The 17,918-nt window shown below is 46.3% G+C and overlaps 1 protein-coding gene across 1 annotated transcript; it reads left to right on the forward strand.

Annotated features, from left to right (window-relative positions):
• Positions 1-7,065: 7,065 nt before the first annotated feature.
• On the forward strand, positions 7,066-16,794 carry STYXL2 (serine/threonine/tyrosine interacting like 2). Its single transcript, XM_071573044.1, has 6 exons — positions 7,066-7,184; positions 9,755-9,849; positions 10,686-10,917; positions 11,659-11,876; positions 13,976-14,168; positions 14,205-16,794. Exons 1-6 carry the CDS (start codon positions 7,066-7,068, stop codon positions 16,792-16,794), a joined length of 3,447 nt encoding a protein of 1,148 aa, XP_071429145.1.
• Positions 16,795-17,918: the final 1,124 nt, after the last annotated feature.

Raw genomic sequence — 17,918 nt, forward strand, 5'->3', positions numbered from 1 at the left:
CAGAGAAGAGGCTTGTGAACTCCTTCCCCAGTTGTGAACTTTCCTCCTCAATTAAACTGCCTTTCCCAGTCTCCCAACACACAGGTACATGAAGGAAGCGGAGGGGCAGACAGAGGGTGTGGTGGCACTGGGAGTGGAGTGCACAGTCAGGCATGTGATGGCAGGTGACTCGGGGAGGGCAAGCCTCATTCATCCCAAGTGTCATTAGGGGAGCCCAGGGACAGAGTTAGAAAGGTACTGAAGTGTTTTATAGCGCAAGCAGCAGCCACATCCAGGCTGTAAGGAACTGAGGTACCTAACTCCACTTACTCTAAATACCCACTAGAATATGCAATCTATGAGAATTCAATGACTAATGGGCTATGCAAATGTGAGATGCATCTCAGCCAGGTTCTTGCTCTCCTGTGCCTGCTGTTCAGCTGTCCCACTGTGACTTGCACAGCAGCCGTAGGTACCAGAGGTGCTCCTCCCTCTCTGTGGAAAAGGGCTGTCAGATAAACCACAGCAGTGCTGGCTGTGTGTCCATGGAGGCACACACAGTGCACATCCAGGCACTCAGGAGGCACAAAGAACTGCTGCTAGAATGGACTGGAGAATAGAAACAGGACTCAGGCAGACATCTGACGTTCAATTGAGGGCAACTGGCTACTGTGTCTTTTAAACTTTTCTCTGCCACTGGGCAGCAATGGATGTTTCCATCTGGGACAGTCATCTATGCTCTATTTCTAGCCATTTGAGGGACAGAGCCACTTTTAGGGTGTGAGTGATCATTTTAGGCATCTTAGATGGGGATTTCATGTCCTTAGACATCATTTTTAGATTCATAGAATCATAGAATCATAGAATCGATTGGGTTGGAAAAGATGTCCGAGATCATCAAGTCCAACCCTTGGTCCAACTCCAGTCCCTTTACCAGATCATGGCACTCAGTGCCACGGCCAAGCTCAGTTTAAAAATCTCCAGGGATGGGGAATCCACCCCCTCTCTGGGCAGCCCATTCATACTCACAATGCAGTGATAATACTGATGAACTTTGCTTTGGTTTTTTGAAGAAGGCAACCTCAAAAGTGGTTGTCTACACCGGATATCTGTGTTCAGTCTAGTAAAGTAGATCTGTATTTTGCTGTGCTGACCTCAAATTTGAATGGTAAATCTGCCACAGGCCATGCTAAAGGCTGCCTTCAGGTCTGTATGGCAGTCCTTCAATACCCCCATGACAATGACACTTACAAGTGACTGGAAGTCCAGTCTCTCTGATAGAAAGGACAATCCATACTTCTGTTCTTTGATGCATAACCTCATTCTCTTCAGACTGTTAGCACAAAGCAAATTACAGCTCATAAGAGTACAGAAACTTTATTCTTCAGGAATCTTCCAAATGAGGATAGTGGAAAAATTCATCCTGGTGTATGTGTCTCATCTTTGGTAGGCTGCAGGAATTAGGACATTGCAAGGACCCTGCAAAAAGAAGAGAGTCATTTCCCAAAGCCATTTTGCTAACCTCAAAATGTTAACTACAAATTACTTAAGATGGAAACAAAACTGGAGCAATGTTGTTACCCTCTTTTGGAGCCCACAAGGATGAGTTTCTCAAGTGTTTACCTCCTTTAAAGACTTGGAGATCTTTGTGATTTTATCCCACAGCCTTCAGGGAGAGACATGCAGGATCTTTACTCCAGCTTGCACACTTTTGATTTTGCTTCCATCTAATATTTTAAGTGAATCAGAGATGGTGACAGAAATGCTATCACTGTACACCATCTGCCCATACTTGCTGTGTTAATTCTCACTTCTTTACATAACAGCTTTGAGTGTTCACCAAAGGAAGTTGGTTACACTTTCTGACAGACAGTGTACTAACTTGGTCAGCTTGCTGTTACTCTTTTCACAGAAATAAGACTTTCACTATGATTTGTTCAACCTCTCTTTCCTCTCTTCCCCCCAGAAATTTCAAAACCCAGTTGACTGACTTCAGCTAAATTTGATGGACAGATAGTAAGATAAAGATGGGAAGTTCCTTTAAGTCTCATAAAAATCAGCAATCCCAATCCACGGGGATAAGAGAGAAATCTAAGTTAGTGGTACCTTTTAGGCCTCAATAATTGTCTTCAATTCCAAGAATCTGTGGTTTCACAAGCAATGCCACCATGGTCAGTCTCACCTTTTGTGCAGCCAGGAAAAACTGTAGAGTGAATAGTGACAGGGACAGGCTGCCTTATCTCTTGGCCATATGGAAATTGTGGTGTGGAATGGATTCACTGGTGGGAACAGTTTCATCCTGCACTCCATTGCATCACAAGTGAGTTGGCACTGAGATCGATCATGTTCTGCAGTTTTGGAGACTCTGATAAGACTGGCATTGCAGAGAGCATATGCTTCAACACCTGATACTTACATAAATCTGATACTAAGATGCTTGTTTAGGTGCACTGTATTTATTGGGTTTGTTAGTTATTTAAGCCTAGATTGGAAAAGTCCCATTTATCCTGTCCCTTTTCCCTGACAGTTCACATTGGGAGTCTCAGGCTAAATGCAGGAGGCAAATGTACAGTTCACCTGTGAGAAGTTGGAGAGCTGTCCTGTGGTGGGTTAACCTCGCTGGATGCCACGTGCCCACCAAAGCTGCTCTCACTCCCCTCCTCAACTGGACAGGGGAGAGAAAATACAATGAAAGCTCATGAGGTGAGATCTGATTACCATTATGGGCCAAACGGACTTAACTTGGGGAAATAAACTGATTACCCATCAAAATCAGAGGCGGTTAATAAGAAGGAAAGCAAGTCTTAAAAACACCCACCCCCAACTCCTCCCTCCTTCCCAGGCTCTGCCTTCTCCCTGGTGCAGGGAGATGGGGAATGGGGGCTTCAGTCAGTCCATCACATGTTTCAGCCACTGCTTCCTCCTCAGGGAGAGGAGTCCTTCCCCTGGACTTCCAACGTGGGCTTCCTCCCAGGGGAGACAGTTCTCCATGAACTTCTCCAGCACAAGGCCTTCTCACAGGCTATGGTTGCTCACAAACTGTTCCAGCATGGGTCTTTTCCATGAGGTGCAGTCCTTCAGGAACAGACTGCTCTAACGTGGGCAGTTTTCAGAGATTTTAACTTTGTTTCTCGCTTGACTTTCTTTCCCAGTCTCGTGTGAGCTGCCAACACTCACAGACACTGGTATGACAGCTCAAAGACCTGCCACAGGTACCAGCAGCACTGCCAAAGCTTTGCCATGGCCCTGCTCAGGCTCATCCAGGCCCTTGTCCCATCAGAGGCTGACATGTACCAGCTACTTCATCCCTCACCCATGGGCAGTGCAAACCCTGGAAGTCTTATTTTTGCTGATGACTGCACCTCTGGGGAATCTTTTTGCTGATATACAGGATTTTTAGGAGATATTATTAGGTTATTTAAATTAAACTGCTGTTGACATGAGGAGCTTAATATGAAACCAGGGTGACTTCATTGTGTTGCTACAAATACATTCTGATAAGGCTTGCCTGTAAAGGCCAGTGAGGATTAATGCATGGATAGCACGGTGCTAACACTATAAATTAAAGTAAATCCTGTTAGTAAGAGAAAGAGGAACCTTCCATCAAGATCCCACCTTTCCCACCTAAGAGGACAGCACCTGGCCATGTTCAGTTTGGGTTCATCCATGAATGAACACATTGATCACCAGTGACAGGTGCTCAACCAGTTACAGATTGTTACCTTTTGCTATGTTTGCACGTGTAAACGTTCATTAACAAAGCTTTCTATCATCCTTGCCTCTCCTCTGCATGGTCATCTTGATCCCAAAAAGCAACAACCTGTAGCCAGCAGTGAGGAGGAGCTGCCAGGCTGCTCTGAGTATTCTCCATGAGTCTGCAGCCCATGGGATCCTCTCTGCATCTCTGCATCTGAATGGTTGGAGTGGGCATGGCAGGGCCTTCAGGTCTCCCCACCATCCCTCTGCTGCAGGTGTATCCTCAAAATTCACAAACAGGAGTTTCAGAAGCAGCTCAGTGACTAAAAAGCATCTGTTTTTATTGGATGTCAGTGGTGTATGTGCTCCCACAACATTTAGACCCTTTAAAAGCTCTGTTCTTTGATAATAAGGGAATCCATAAGCAATCGTCTTTAGATCACTTCTTGCCTTAATTAGCAGTAATTAACAAGAATGCACATGTCACTGCGTTGCAGAGGCAGTTAAAAACTGCATTATCCAGAGGAGGCAGGATCAACACAATTCATCCTCTTTTTTGTTCATTGGTAGTATCTCTCCAAGTCTGCAATCAGTCATCCATTTCTCCCCTTGATATGACACCTGATACTCAATATACCACCTCCTTTTGCCATGTGGTCACCCCAGTCCCTGTATTAGCACAAATCCAGGATGTGGGCACATAAAGACTTGAGTGCCCATTTCACAGCTCTGCCCTGCCATGATGTGGCATCCCTACAGATGTGGGCCCTGTGCCCATGTGGGATGCAGCACTCAAGCAAAGAAAGGAGGAATACAGGCCCCAGCCCAGCACGATGCAGTAGCAAAGGTGTCTGTGGTGATGTGAGTTTCCCTTTCCACTTCCTTTCTTTGCTTTCTTGTTTACTTGTTTGTTTGCACAGGGAATCAACAGTGGGATGTCACTGCATGACTCAGAACTAGAGTCCCCAGTACAGGTAAACAGCACTTGGGCTTTCATCTGGTTCTGTCCTGGACCAGCCTGGCCTGTGAGCTTTGCTGGGGAGCCAAGAGATGGGAAACAAAGGATTCCTTTTTGAAAAGGCATCACAGAAGACACAGTGAAGCTCAGTCCTAGCTCTTCCAAGAACAAAAATCAGCTGATCATACAATCATAAAGTCACACAATCACTTGGATCAGAAGGGACCTTTAAGGAACATCCAGTCCAGTGTTGCTGCCATGGGCAGGGACATTTTTCACTAGACCAGATTTCTGGTCCCATCCAACCTGACCTTGGACATTTCAGTGATGGGGCACCCACAACTTCTCTGGGCAACCTGTTCCAGTGACTCACCACTCATAGTATAGAATTTCTTCTTTTTATTTAATATAAGTCTACCCATTACTTTTAAATCATTGCCCTTTGTGTCCCTGGTAAAAACCCTCTCCTTCTTTCTTGTAAGATCCCCTTTAACTATCGAAAGGCCGCAATAAGGTCTCCCTAGAACCTTCTCTTCTCCAGGACAAACAGACTTAGCTCTCTCAGCCTTACTTCATAGGAGAAGTGTTCCAGCTTTCTGATCATTTTTGTGGCCCTCCTCTGGACCTGCTCCAAGAGGTCCATATCTTGTGCTGGGGGCTCCAGAGCTGAATGCCGTACTGCAGGTGGGCTCTCACAGGAGCAGAGTGGGAGAATTACCTCCCTTGACCTGCTGGTCACACTTCAGATGCAGCCCACGATATGGTTGGCTTTCTGAGGTGCAAGTGCTGGGTCACATCCAATTTTTTATCCATCAGTACTCCCAAGTCCCTCTCCTCCAGGCTGCTCTGAATCCACTCATCCCCAGCCTATACTGATACTGAGGACTGCCCCGATCCCAGTGCAGGGCCATGCACTTGGCCTTGTTGAATTTCGTGAGGCTCACATGGGCCCACTCCTCCCTCTGTGTGGCATCTCTACCCCTCCTGAATCAAGTGCAGTACTCATCCTGGTGTCACTCAGTCTCACTGTCTGTGTCATTATTAAATATACTGAACAGTACTGGTCCCAGTACAGAACCCTGAGGGACACCACTTCTTGATGATCCCCATTTGGATGCCAAGGCATTAACTGTGACTGGATCCCATCCAGCCACTTCGTTATCCATTGAATAGTCCATCCATCAAATCTATTCCTCTCCAAATTAGAGGTAAAAATGGTGTGCGGGACCATGTCAAAATCATTACAGAAGTCCAGGTAGCTGCTGGTAAAGTTTGAGTGGCTCATCCTGCACTGCAGTTCCCAAGGACATCAGAGGTCATACCAGCATTTCAGTTTGTGCCTGGCAGGATCCTGCTTGCCTGGAGGTTCTCTGCAGGCAGAGGTCCACCCTCACTGGCTCTGGGCTCTTTCCTGCCACTGGGAAATGACAGAGGCTCCAGCCCACAGCGGGGAAGGAGTTAAGTGCTTGACCAGCTGCTGTCTGTGAGGCACTGAATTCCTGCCCCATGCAATGCAGCAGCCAGTGTCAGGACAGCTATATTTAGAGAGCTGATAAAGGTTTGGTGCCAACAGTTGTCCTGCCCCTGGATGAAGAAGCCGCAGAGAGAGCTAGAGGGGTACAGCTGATTGCTTTCTTCCCAGTACCATTCACTGCTGTCTCCAGCGGACTCCTTTGCTGTGCCTCCAGCAGGGATCCTCAGTGGAGTTGGCCAGGCACAGGGGGTAAGTTCCCTTTCCTTGCTCCCCTTCCCTGTGAGCAGCAGCAGCTCCTCAGCCCTGTTGGTGGCACAAGGCTGTGATCCTCCTGCCCAAGGCCAGTGCTGGGACCCGTTGGAGCTGCCAGTGAGGCAAGAGGCCACCTGACTGGACACGGGGAAGTGTTGGCTGCTGTGTTTTCATGCTCCTCACTGAACTATGGCCCCCTCACTTTCCCGTGCCCAGGGCGAGCACGGCTGCCTCCACACAAAGGATTACAAGGACAAAGTCCCAAGCCTTAAAGCGCCTTCAGCCTTAAGTTTTAGGATCGTTTCATTTTGGGGAGGTGAGGTCTCATGTTTCTTTGCCCCTAACATGTTTCTTCCAGCCTGGCTCTGGCTCTGTACAGCTCCTTCCAGCCACCACGTGCGGTCAGGGGAGTATTGAGTTTCTGCCCCTCCACCCCTTGCTTCCTGGCCTTCCTGCACCCTTACTCACAGGCAAGAAGGGCATCGCTGCTCGCTGGGCAGCAGCCAGGGAACTGTGTGAGGCCCTGGGAATAGCAGGCACCCTGCTAAGAGGAGCTGACTTGTGGCGAGGGGGCCTTGCAGGAGCAAAACTGGGAGCTCCTTCTGCTGTACCCCCTGTCACTGCCACCCTACAGCTGGGGAATGGCCTGTGTAATAGTTCTCCCTCCTGCCCTGCTCCCCTTGCAGCAGTTCCTGTAGCAGCGGCCATGGCCAGCGGCGGAGACTCGGACAGCGAGCAGGCGGTGCCGGAGGAGGAGGAGGAGGACGAGGGCCAGGACGTGAAGGCGGTGCAGGCGCATTACCTGCGCAGCCCCTCGCCCAGCCGGTGAGCACAGCACCACTGCCCAGCCCCCCGGAGCACGGGGGGAGCTCCCCGTCCCCTTCCTCTTCCTCTTTCTCTTCCCCTTCCCCTTCCACTTCCCTTTCCCTCCTTTTCCACTGCCCCACCTTCCCTTCCCGCCTCTCCCACCGCCCCACTCTGCACAGGAGGGGCTTGGTGTGCCAGCAGGGAGGGAGCCTCGGAGACAGGACTGAGTTAATCCATCCCACCGAGAGGGATGTGCACACATGGGGATAAATTGCAGTGAGGATTGCTGTAAGGTGGTATCATCCCTCTTCCCTATCTCACCCCCTCATATCCATCCACATGCTGAAACTTCTGATCCAATTTCAACTCTTCCCAAATTCAGGCTTGTCTTTCTGCCCATTATAAGGACTTGTTGATTTTCTTATTCTGATATAAGGCTTTCCTGGCACCAGAAAGACTGAGGGTCTTTGGATTTGGGCTCAATTCAGAGCCTACTGCAGCAACAGGCTTCAGGCACTGAACAGGAGGCTGTCACAGCACAAGCAGAAATTGAGTTACCTCAAGCAAAACAAGCATGATTAGATGTGTTTTCTCCTAATACAAGGAAAAATACATCCCTTTGTACTCTTTTTCTAAAGCAAAATGCTCTGCAGGGCTTTCTGTACCCTTTGAGATGCTTTAGCTGAAAGCAAGGAGTAGGGATTGAGTTTGAAAAGAACCTGCCCCAGTGACCCAGAACAAGTAGGAGATTATGAAATGTTTCCTGTTAACTGTAGGACACTGCATAAAATTTAAGACAGAGCGCTTATTTCATTTAACTACACATGTTTCAGAATTGATGAGGAAGATCAGAGCTCACATAAAGTAAAATTATGTATTGAACTTGGTAAATCCCTCTCCTTCATCTCATCATTCCCTCAAAATGGACAGAAACATCTCTCCAGTTTATTTCCCTTGCCTTGCCTTGCCTTCCCTTTTCCTTTTTTCCTCCCTTTTTCCTGTCTGTCCATGACAAAAGCAGTGATGAAAATGGAAAGATCCTTCTCAGCCAGAAGGAGGCCCTTGAAGCCTCCAGGCTTGGTTGATTCTGGACCTGTGTGTTTCATGGATGCTCAGGGCAGCCACAGGTAAAATGTGTTGAGGCTGTGGTGGCAGATTATTACCAACTGTTATCTTTTTATTGAGCTTGGAGACAACCTCTGCAGCAAAAGGAATTGAAGGCAGGGCATAGCTGCAAATTTTTTGCCAGCTCCTGTAAATGAGACTGAGACTCCCCTTGTTCATCTCATAAACTCCTTTGAAGAACTAGAAAAGAATTACTTTCGGTCACGGTTGACAAGTGTTGGAACTCAACTAAATGACCCAGATGAGCCTGTTAAGTGGTTTCTGATGGCTGTGCCCTCTGTTTTGATTCTGGAGCATGAAAGCAGTTCAGCTCTCCAGACATTGCTGCACCCTGATTGCATATTAATCACTCTCCCTCTTCTGCTTTAATTAAACAAAAACAAACTGTGTTGCAAGTACTGCAAGCCTGCATTGCCAGAGAGCTTCTGTGATGGCAGCAAACTTGTCCTAGTGATCTGTACCATCTGTTTGGAAGGAAGTGTAGATGGTGTAGATCAGGGAAAAAGCTCTGTAAAATATTTTGTTAAGATGGTCTAAATGAGAGAAGATTTGCTTGGATTGCACAGGTGGACCCAGATGGAAATACATTTGTTTTCAAGATTGCAGCCCTTTTTACTCAACAAAAACTCAAGTGAATCACACTGTGTGCCAAAGAACTGCCTTCAAAGGTGTTTGTGGGTGTCATAGTGGTTTCTGACCTGGAGTTAGACAACACTGAGATGACCTCAGTTCATTAGAGTGTGCTGCTAATAACACCAAGCTCATGGGTTTGATCCTTGTACAGGCCATTCACTTAAGAGTTGGACTCAATGATCCTTGTGGGTCCCTTCCAACTCAGAATATTCTGTGAAATCTGTGAAACACTGTGTGAGTGGAGAGACTGACCACAGAGTCATGCTGTGCAGTGACCAGTGGACTGTGGGAGAGTCACGGGCTTCGATCTCAGTGCTTGTCTTGCAGCTTGTGGTAACTCAGAGGATGCTTGCAGGAAATTAGCTGGCAGAAAGAAAACCCAACATTCTGGTGTAATCTGTTTTGAATTGTTCAATAAATTCTAGTTAGAATGATGTTTTTGTTTAAGTGAGAGATACTTGTGACATTGGTTTTTGTGATCCATTCCCCTCCCAATCTCAATTCAAACACTGATCTTCTCTACCCAAAAAACTTCTCCAACAGCCAGTTGTTTTGCACTCCCAGTCCACTGAAGCTCCTCCCCATGGGACCTGTCCATGTCCTGCAAACACTGGATACCAAGGCATGTTTAAAGCCTGTAGTGCCATGCTGGAGAGCAGGGTGGGAATGAGGGGTGGGAGAAGAGCTGGGGCTTCCCTTCTACAATCAAAGGATCCTCACTGCTCCAGTTGCCTGCTGCTCCCCTCTGGAATGGCTGCAAAGGACTAAAGTGCTGGGGATGGGATCCCAGTGGAGACATTTGCCTAACAGGCAGTGTGGTTGGTTGGCAGGTACTCAGTGATTTCGGACACTAATACAGAGAGCATCTTCATGGAGCCAATCCATCTGTCATCTGCTGTGGCTGCCAAACAAATAATCAGTGAAGGTAAGAGGAGGAAGGGTAAAAGAACTATGTAAGTAATAGAGACCTGACTTGCACTTGTTTTGCTTTTGTCATCCAGAGATCCTAAAATGACAAAAACGCCTTTATGAGAAAACTCCATCTGAGGTAGAGGTGAAAATCATGAAGAAATAACAATTTACAGAAAGGTTTGGTGCCTTTCTTTGAAGTTGTGCAATGAATCTGTGGCAGAATTATGTACCACAGTGGTGAATGTAGTTTCAGTGCTTGTTGCTCGCTGCAACAAACTGAATTAGAATAGAATAGAATGGAGTATTTCAGTTGTAAGGGACATACAACAATCATCTGAGTTCAACTATCTAACCAAAAGTTAGAGCATATTATTAAGGACATTGTGCTACTCCTCTTAAACACTGACAGGGATGGGGCATCAACCACCTATCTAGACAGCCTGTTCCAGTGGTTTGACCTCCCTCTCAGTGAAGAAATGCCTCCCAATGTCCGGTCTTAACCTCCCCAGTACACCTTTGAACTGTTCTCACATGTCTGATCACTGGATACCAGGAAGAAGAGCTCAGCAGCTCCCTCTCCTCTTCCCCTCTTCAGGGAGGTGCAGAGAGCAGCTGCATCCTTCTGGGGCTGGGATAAGGGTGCCCTTAACCCACAGGCCTTTGGCCAGTGTGGGTCTCTGGATGGAGAGCACAGTGCAATATGCTCTTCCCCTAAGCATGCACATGCACACATTGCCAACAGAACGATGCTTCTGGGGAAAAAAGGAAGTCACAAGGCTTGTCCCAGGCACAAGTAATGACAGGCCATTGTTTTCACATGCTTGTAGTTACAATGTCAGTTTATTCCAGAACTGAAGACAAAGGACATCAGGGTGGGTTCAGTGTGTCCAGGGATGTTGGAGTCTGCGCAGCAGCTGATGGTGGAAGACCTGTACAACCGAGTTAAGGAAAAGATTGATGACACCAGCTTGTTTAACACGCCGTGTGTGATGGACTTGCAGAGGGCACTTGTGAAGGACAGGCTGGAGACCCCCAGGGATGCTGTGGATGAAGTCTGGCCTAATGTCTTCATAGCAGAAAAGTGAGTGTTGGCTTTTGCCATCAGATTGTATGAGATTCCCAGTGAAGGGTCAAATGGAACCACAGAAAGCATAACATGTATTACATGCATCTAATACCTTTCATCCCTAGAGAGCCCCAAAGTGTTTTTCAGACTGTGCTCATAGAATTCTCTATACACTGAAAAGTAAACACTTCTGGAATAGAATCAGCAGCTTTCCTATGCTATTTTGATGCTTCAGCAATTTAGGAAAGGAAAAGGCAAATGAGCCCAAATTCCACTGTTCTGATTGGAATTTGGCTCTGAAATTGGAACTAAAGTCTTTGTTATGTAAAAGAGAGTTAAAAAAGAAACACCATAGCAAGTGTCAGGTGGAGATGGTTTGGTCTTCTGTACCAGGCTTCAGCTGTCCAAGACACCGGTGTAAGTGACCAGACAGAATCAGAAGGGAATATAGTATAAAGCATCAGCTACGGAGTGATAAAAATTGATAAATAAGTACAGAGCCTGAACCTAGGATGGCAGGCTGGAGTGGACATGGAGCATGTGGCTCTACAGGTGAATGCAGGTTTCTCATTTTCTTTTTCCACTGAGTATCGGAAAGAAATACCTGTAGAACTCTCCAAGCATATCAAGGTCTGAGTGGAGCCACATACTGAGTGAGTAACACGGACTGGGGGTTCTGTAGACCTTGTAGCAGACAGCTCCTCTCCTACCCCACACAGGAGCACTGGTATCTCACATCTTTTTCCCTCTCTGCAGAAGTGTTGCAGTGAACAAAAGCCGCCTGAAGAGGCTGGGGATCACACATGTCCTGAATGCAGCTCATGGTACAGGTGTATACACAGGACCAGGTTTCTACAACGGCCTCAACATCCAGTACCTGGGCATTGAAGTGGATGATTTCCCAGATATGGATATCTCCAAACACTTCCGCCCAGCTGCAGAGTTCCTGGACGAAGCTCTGCTGACTTACAGGGGTAAGGGGAGAAGATGACAGTGGTTCCAAAATGCTGGGGAATTCATGGGTGGAAGTGCTGCTCTGATAAAGAGCTGATGCCACGGTTGCAATGGGGTAGAAGGGAGAGCCTTCCTTCTCCGCATGCAGCAACAATGACAACTTCTTCCCATTTCTGCCATGCCTCATTCAAAACAGAAGGGAGCAAACCAGCAAGAGGAGGAGGGAGCCCAACAGCCCCTGCCACAAGCCCTGTGTCTTCAGACTCAAAGTGGCTGCAAGTCATCTCCCTCAGCTGCTCTGAAAGAACCCTATTGTAGCAAAGAGTAGAAGCTCTCCTTCAATGTGTATTTTTAAAATATTGATATAATACTATATATATAGTTATATTCCTGTACCCTGCAAGTTTAGTTTTGCCATGATGCAAAAAACAGGCTGATTTACTACAACAATCCAAATGGCTGAGCTGAACCTCTGGGTGTCTACACCAGGCTACAGTCTAATTTGCTGGACTCCAATTCCATGGCAACTGTTATTCCGTGCACCTCCAGTGCACACTGGTCATTTTGTTGCAGCTTCAGTGGACAGATAGAAATATATTTATACAGTTCAATATGGAAAAAACCACCGCAATCAGTTGTATCACTGATACTCTTTATATATGTAGGTAATTAATTTAATTATTGTAGAGAAACAAGGGATTATCTCCTAGCAGAAGTGACAATAAGAAAAGCTTTCTAGGTATGCAAGGAAAGTTGAGCCAATTTTAATAGCTCAACACCATGAGGAGGGACACTACCTGTCTCTGCTCTCCTCCCAATTCCCATGACTACCATTGGCATAGTCCAGGTGCTTCCCGCTGCCGGCATTCATCGACCCTTGAACTCACTAACGCAGCAAACGTGACAGCCCAGCAGGTAAGAGATGGTTTTTCCCTGGGCTAGTGACCTGAACGGGCTCGTTAAAGGGCCGGGAGCAGAGTAGCACAGGAAAGGTTGCACCGAGGCAGAGGAGCCTTGAAAGGAAAGAGAGGAAGATCTCCCTCTTTTGGTGAGCGGGTAGATTGGCTTTGCTGGCTGGTAAAACTCTTGTGAGCAACCAAGACTTCTGATGCTAAGGAAGCTGTAAAAGACGTTTCAGGACTGCAGGAAGAGGTTCATTAGGCAAACACTTGGGGTAACATAGCGGTCAGAAAGGTGGCATTTAAAGTGGCTTCATTAAGTTTCAGTGCAAACAGTTTGATTGAACTGGAGTTTATCACACATTCAGAAACAGTCATTTCAGTTATTTGCAAGCTAGCAAAGCCTCATTTACACTCTTCGTATTTCCAAGCTTTTGTTTAGCTGTAATTTGTTATAAAAGTAATATTTTTCTGTGGCAAAATGTGGGTTTCTGCAGGAGGCAGTAAATGCCATAAAATAAAGCAGATCCTCAGTTCTGATTCTTGCTCTTACAGTCACTGTTAGGACAGTGGGTCCCAGTAGTCTGAAGCAGCTGTATCAGTTTGTCAAACTCAGCTCTTTTCCGCTAATTGCTTGGCTCTCCTCTTCTAAAATATATATGACTTTGGCCTCCTACATGTAACCATTTGAGGGTACCCTGCAAAACTGATCTGGATTCTGGCTAAAACACAATCAAATTAATACAAAATTGTACTTAAGCCCTATAATGTGCCTTATAAAAAACTAAGTCATTCCCAATACCTTCCTGGGGCTAATGCCAATATCTCCCTTTTTGCATATTGAGAAAGAAGCATGGAAGGCTTTACTGTCTGACCCTATGTCAGGCAGCAAGTCAAGAATACTGTATCACTTGACTTTCTGATACCTATTATAAGCTTGTTGACTATCTGAGTAAGTGAAGTGTGCAGGCAAAAATACAAATATTATTTAGATTGTTTTGAAATGTGCCTGCCCAGAGCTTTGCAAACTAATGTGACTTTTATTCATATTTTATTAAGGTAAAGCTATCAAATATTTAGTATTGGTTTTAGTCACTCAAACATATAATCTGTCTAATTTTAACACTATCCAGAGAATGCTTTTGTGCTACACATCAAAGCATACACGCTACATATCTGTGACTGGAAATAGCTAATTACTTTATATTCCATATCCGTAGGCAGAGTCCTTGTCAGCAGTGAAATGGGGATCAGTCGCTCGGCGGTGCTGGTGGCTGCCTACCTGATGATCTACCACCACATGACCATTTCGGAGGCTCTGATGACTCTGAGGAAGAAACGTGCCATTTACCCCAACGATGGCTTCCTGAAACAGCTGCGGGAGCTCAACGAGCAGCTGCTGGAGGAACGGGAGTTGGAGCACTCTGGAGATGAGGAATTGACTCCCAGTCAAAGTCCTGCTGCCCATGCAGGGTCTTCTTCCCGGCTGTCTGGAGCTGGGGACTCAGAAAGCGTTGTGGGAGCCCGAGCCCACTCCATCACAGTTGAAGAGGAGGATACCAGCAGCATGCTGGGTAGTTTTATGAGCTCTTCATCAGTATCAAAAACTAGCTGGGTTTCCAAACGCTCCACCCTGATCAGCGAGGAGGAAGAGGAACAGTTGTATGAGGAATGGAGGAGGAAACAAGGCCTATCTGCAAAGGAACCAGGAGTTACCCATGAAAGAAGAACATCTCCAAAGCATCTGGATCAGGAAGAGGAACAGTCTGATGAGAATGTGGAACAGAGGATCCATGACTGGCAGCGCAGAAATGAGAAATACCAAATGCAGGGTACAATCAGGGAGGAGGATGGCGATTCCAGCATGGGAGGAAGGCCTTACCCACCAGGTGAATTCAGTGATGTCGAGAGCATGAGCAGTTTTGAGATCCGAACCCTGAAAAAGCAGCTGGAAGCCAGCAGCTTCAGCAGGATGAGGAGGAGTCGCACAGACTCCATGTCTTCTGAGAGCACTTGGGACATGTGGAATCAGAGGCTTCTGGAGATAGAGAAAGAAGCTGCTCAGAGATATCATTCTAAGAATAAAAATTGTGGGGAAATGGGAAGAAAGGAGAGGGATGTGGATGAGGAGAGCGTGTTTTCAGACAGTAGCTCCTTCTACAATTTCTGCCAAAAGAACAAAGACAAGTTGACTCCTCTAGAAAGGTGGAAGGTCAAGCGGATCCAGTTTGGCTTTCACAAGAAGGATTTAGAACCATCATCATCACCTGCAGCACCTCCAGCAGAAGATGGCAGCCAGGCAGATGGGGAGGGAACAGAAGAGAAGAATTTGTCAGATATTGATTTGACTGCTTACCAGGCTTGGAAAATGAAGCGACAGAAGAAGGTGGGAAGTGAAAGCAGCAAGGAGGAATTTCTGGAATTTGCCAAAACTGAGGATTCTGCTTCAGCTAAAAAGAAGCAGAGGCGTGTAGAGCTCCTTGAGCGTTCGAAGAAAATCTTAGAGGAAAGCCAGTCCATGTGCAGCTGGGAGACAGACAGTACAGTGAGTGGGAGTATCCCCCTGTCAGCTTTCTGGGCCTCAGCACCTTCTGCAAGTGGTGCTGACGATGCAGCTTCTGCCCTGAGCATGCAGACAAATCACTCATCCCTATCACAGACCAGGAGCAGCACAGGAGCAATGCAGCCTCAGATGCCAAGTATACCCCTTCCCAATCTCCCAGTTGGCCCAGGTGACACAATCTCCATGGCAAGCATTCAGAACTGGATCGCTAACGTGGTCAGTGAAACCATTGCTCAAAAGCAGAATGAGATCATGATGCTGTCCCGTCCATCGTCTGCGATGGCCTCCCTGTCAGGGGACCTTGGCAGGCGAGGGGACGATGACAAGGTTTCTCTGCTCAGTGCTCAGAGTGGCTTATCTCTCACTGCCTCCCAGCTGCGCCAGCAGGACTTGCGCAGGGCCGAGTCTCAGTCTGTCCTGTCCTGCAGTACCTCCCTGAGCACAAGGACAGAAGGGACGACTTCAAACACGAAGACAACACAGACCAGCAAGCCACTGTACAGCCTCTTTGCTGATGATGTCGACCTGAAGAAACTCAGGAGGAAGGAGAAGGAGATGCAAATGGAAATGAGAGAAAAAATGTCAGATTATCAAGTTGAAAAGGTGATCAGAGATAATAAACGCAGCACTTTATTTAAAAAGAAGGTGACCAAAGGAGAGGAAAATGAAAGAGAAGATAATAGAGAGAGTGCAACAAACAGCCACAGGTGCCCCTTGCAAGCAGATTTTGATAGATCTGGTACAGTCTTTGATCTGTCTGGTCAACCTGCCAACTCAGGTCCCCTGGAGTCAGAAATAGACACTGATATTACCAAGTGGCTCCGTGGCCTGAAAGCAGAAAGAGAACCACCATCTTATGAGGAAACTGAGAAAGCTAGAGAGAAATACAGCAGATCATCCAAAGTTAGACAGATGGATTCTGAAACATCCAGTTACAGATTCTCCAGATCCCAAAGAGAAGAACTGGACAGCTGTTCTTCCTATGAGTCAAAAGGAGATTCACTGAGAACCATGTCAAGATTTTCCTCTGCTTCTGCAAAACAGGACAAAAAGATGTATAAGTTCACAAGGTCAAGGGTCAGTGAGACAAGTTCCAGAGAAAACAGCCCAGAGCTGCATGTTTTCAGCCAATCACCTGAACCACCCTGTGATTCTGAATCCCCTGAATCATCTACACAGAGCCGAGTGAGGTCTCATCATGTGGAGGCATGTGAAGAGGAGGCCAGGTCAGACGTGTCAGAATTTGGAGCAAAGAGAAAGTTCACCCAGAGCTTTTCCAAGTCTGAAGAGGATGGAAAGAAGGAGGCAAAAGTGGAGCAAAGTGAAGAAAGGTTTGCATCTAGACAGTTCTCTGCGTACAGGCGAAGCACACGTAAAGAAGAGGAAGAAGAGATGGATGATGATGCCATTATTGCTGCTTGGAGAAGCCGACTAGAAGAAACTACAGCAAAGCTCCAGCGGAGAAGGGAAGAGTGACCAAGATCAGACTACAGTAACACAAGCAGAGCCAGAGGCCCTGAAATTCTCACTCATCATTATATTTTTGATAATCCTTTGTGGTTTGTAGGGCATTTCCTGCAGATAGTTCTCTTCTTAATCAAAAGCGATAAAGGGAAGAGGTCAAGTTCTGCAAGTGTTTGTGGCTTGTCAGAAAGAAGATGCTAGAATTAAATGATCAATGTAGGTAGGAACATAATGTTAGAAGCCATTAGAAGCCAGACAATGTTTCAGCAGCAAAAGCAAGTAACGGTGGCACCTCAAGTCAAAAGACCAATCACATCCCATTTTGGTTATTTCAGTTTCCTAGTTTTGTTAAAAACTGGACATATTTTTTTCTAGGATCTTTTTGATCATAAATGGAAGAAGCCAACAACCTTTTCTAGGAACTTGAAGAATGTTTCTCTCTTAATCAGTTTCACTTTATACTGCTGAGAAGATATTACCAGGTAGGCTCCATTTTCTGCACCAGCCTTACGAATGTTACAGAAATAAGACAGTTCAGGGGAGTACACATTCAGTTTTACTTTGCTAAGTAGCAGAAGCAAAGTGAAATATTCGAAAAAAGAAGATGCCTTCTTTTTAGAAGTTCAATGCAGTAATGAATGTATTCCTGTGGTACCATTTTTTCTGTTTCTGTTTTCTATTAGATGGAGTCATCTCTGCTCCAGTATGGTTGGTTCCTACTAATAACTTTGGGTCGACAAAGGAAAAATGCAGTAATATTAACAACCATCTAAAAATCATGTTTTGATGCAGTTAAAGAGATGGAGTTAGGGTTAGGATTAGTGTTAGGCTAGGCTCAATATCAACCTCACTTTGGTTTACGTATGCAGCTCAGCTAAGTCTTGCTCTTGTTATGGCCAGATTGTCATGTATTAATTTTCAATGTGATTGCCTTAAAAGAGAAGAGTGATACACAAACTGACCTCATAATAAAATTGTGTATATGTAGAGTGTGGGTATAAGGCACCATGCACAAGGACAAACTGTGTGTCTGTGAGGGGGGACCTGGAAGTTTGATTTAGGGGGTGGTAGGTTTAGTTGGCACGTTACAGTCAGTGCGTATAACAAGCCACAGGGTACACTTTCCAGAGGGAGAG

This window comes from Pithys albifrons, chromosome 1 (genome assembly GCF_047495875.1).
Source record: "Pithys albifrons albifrons isolate INPA30051 chromosome 1, PitAlb_v1, whole genome shotgun sequence".
Taxonomy (NCBI): Eukaryota; Metazoa; Chordata; class Aves; order Passeriformes; family Thamnophilidae; genus Pithys; species Pithys albifrons.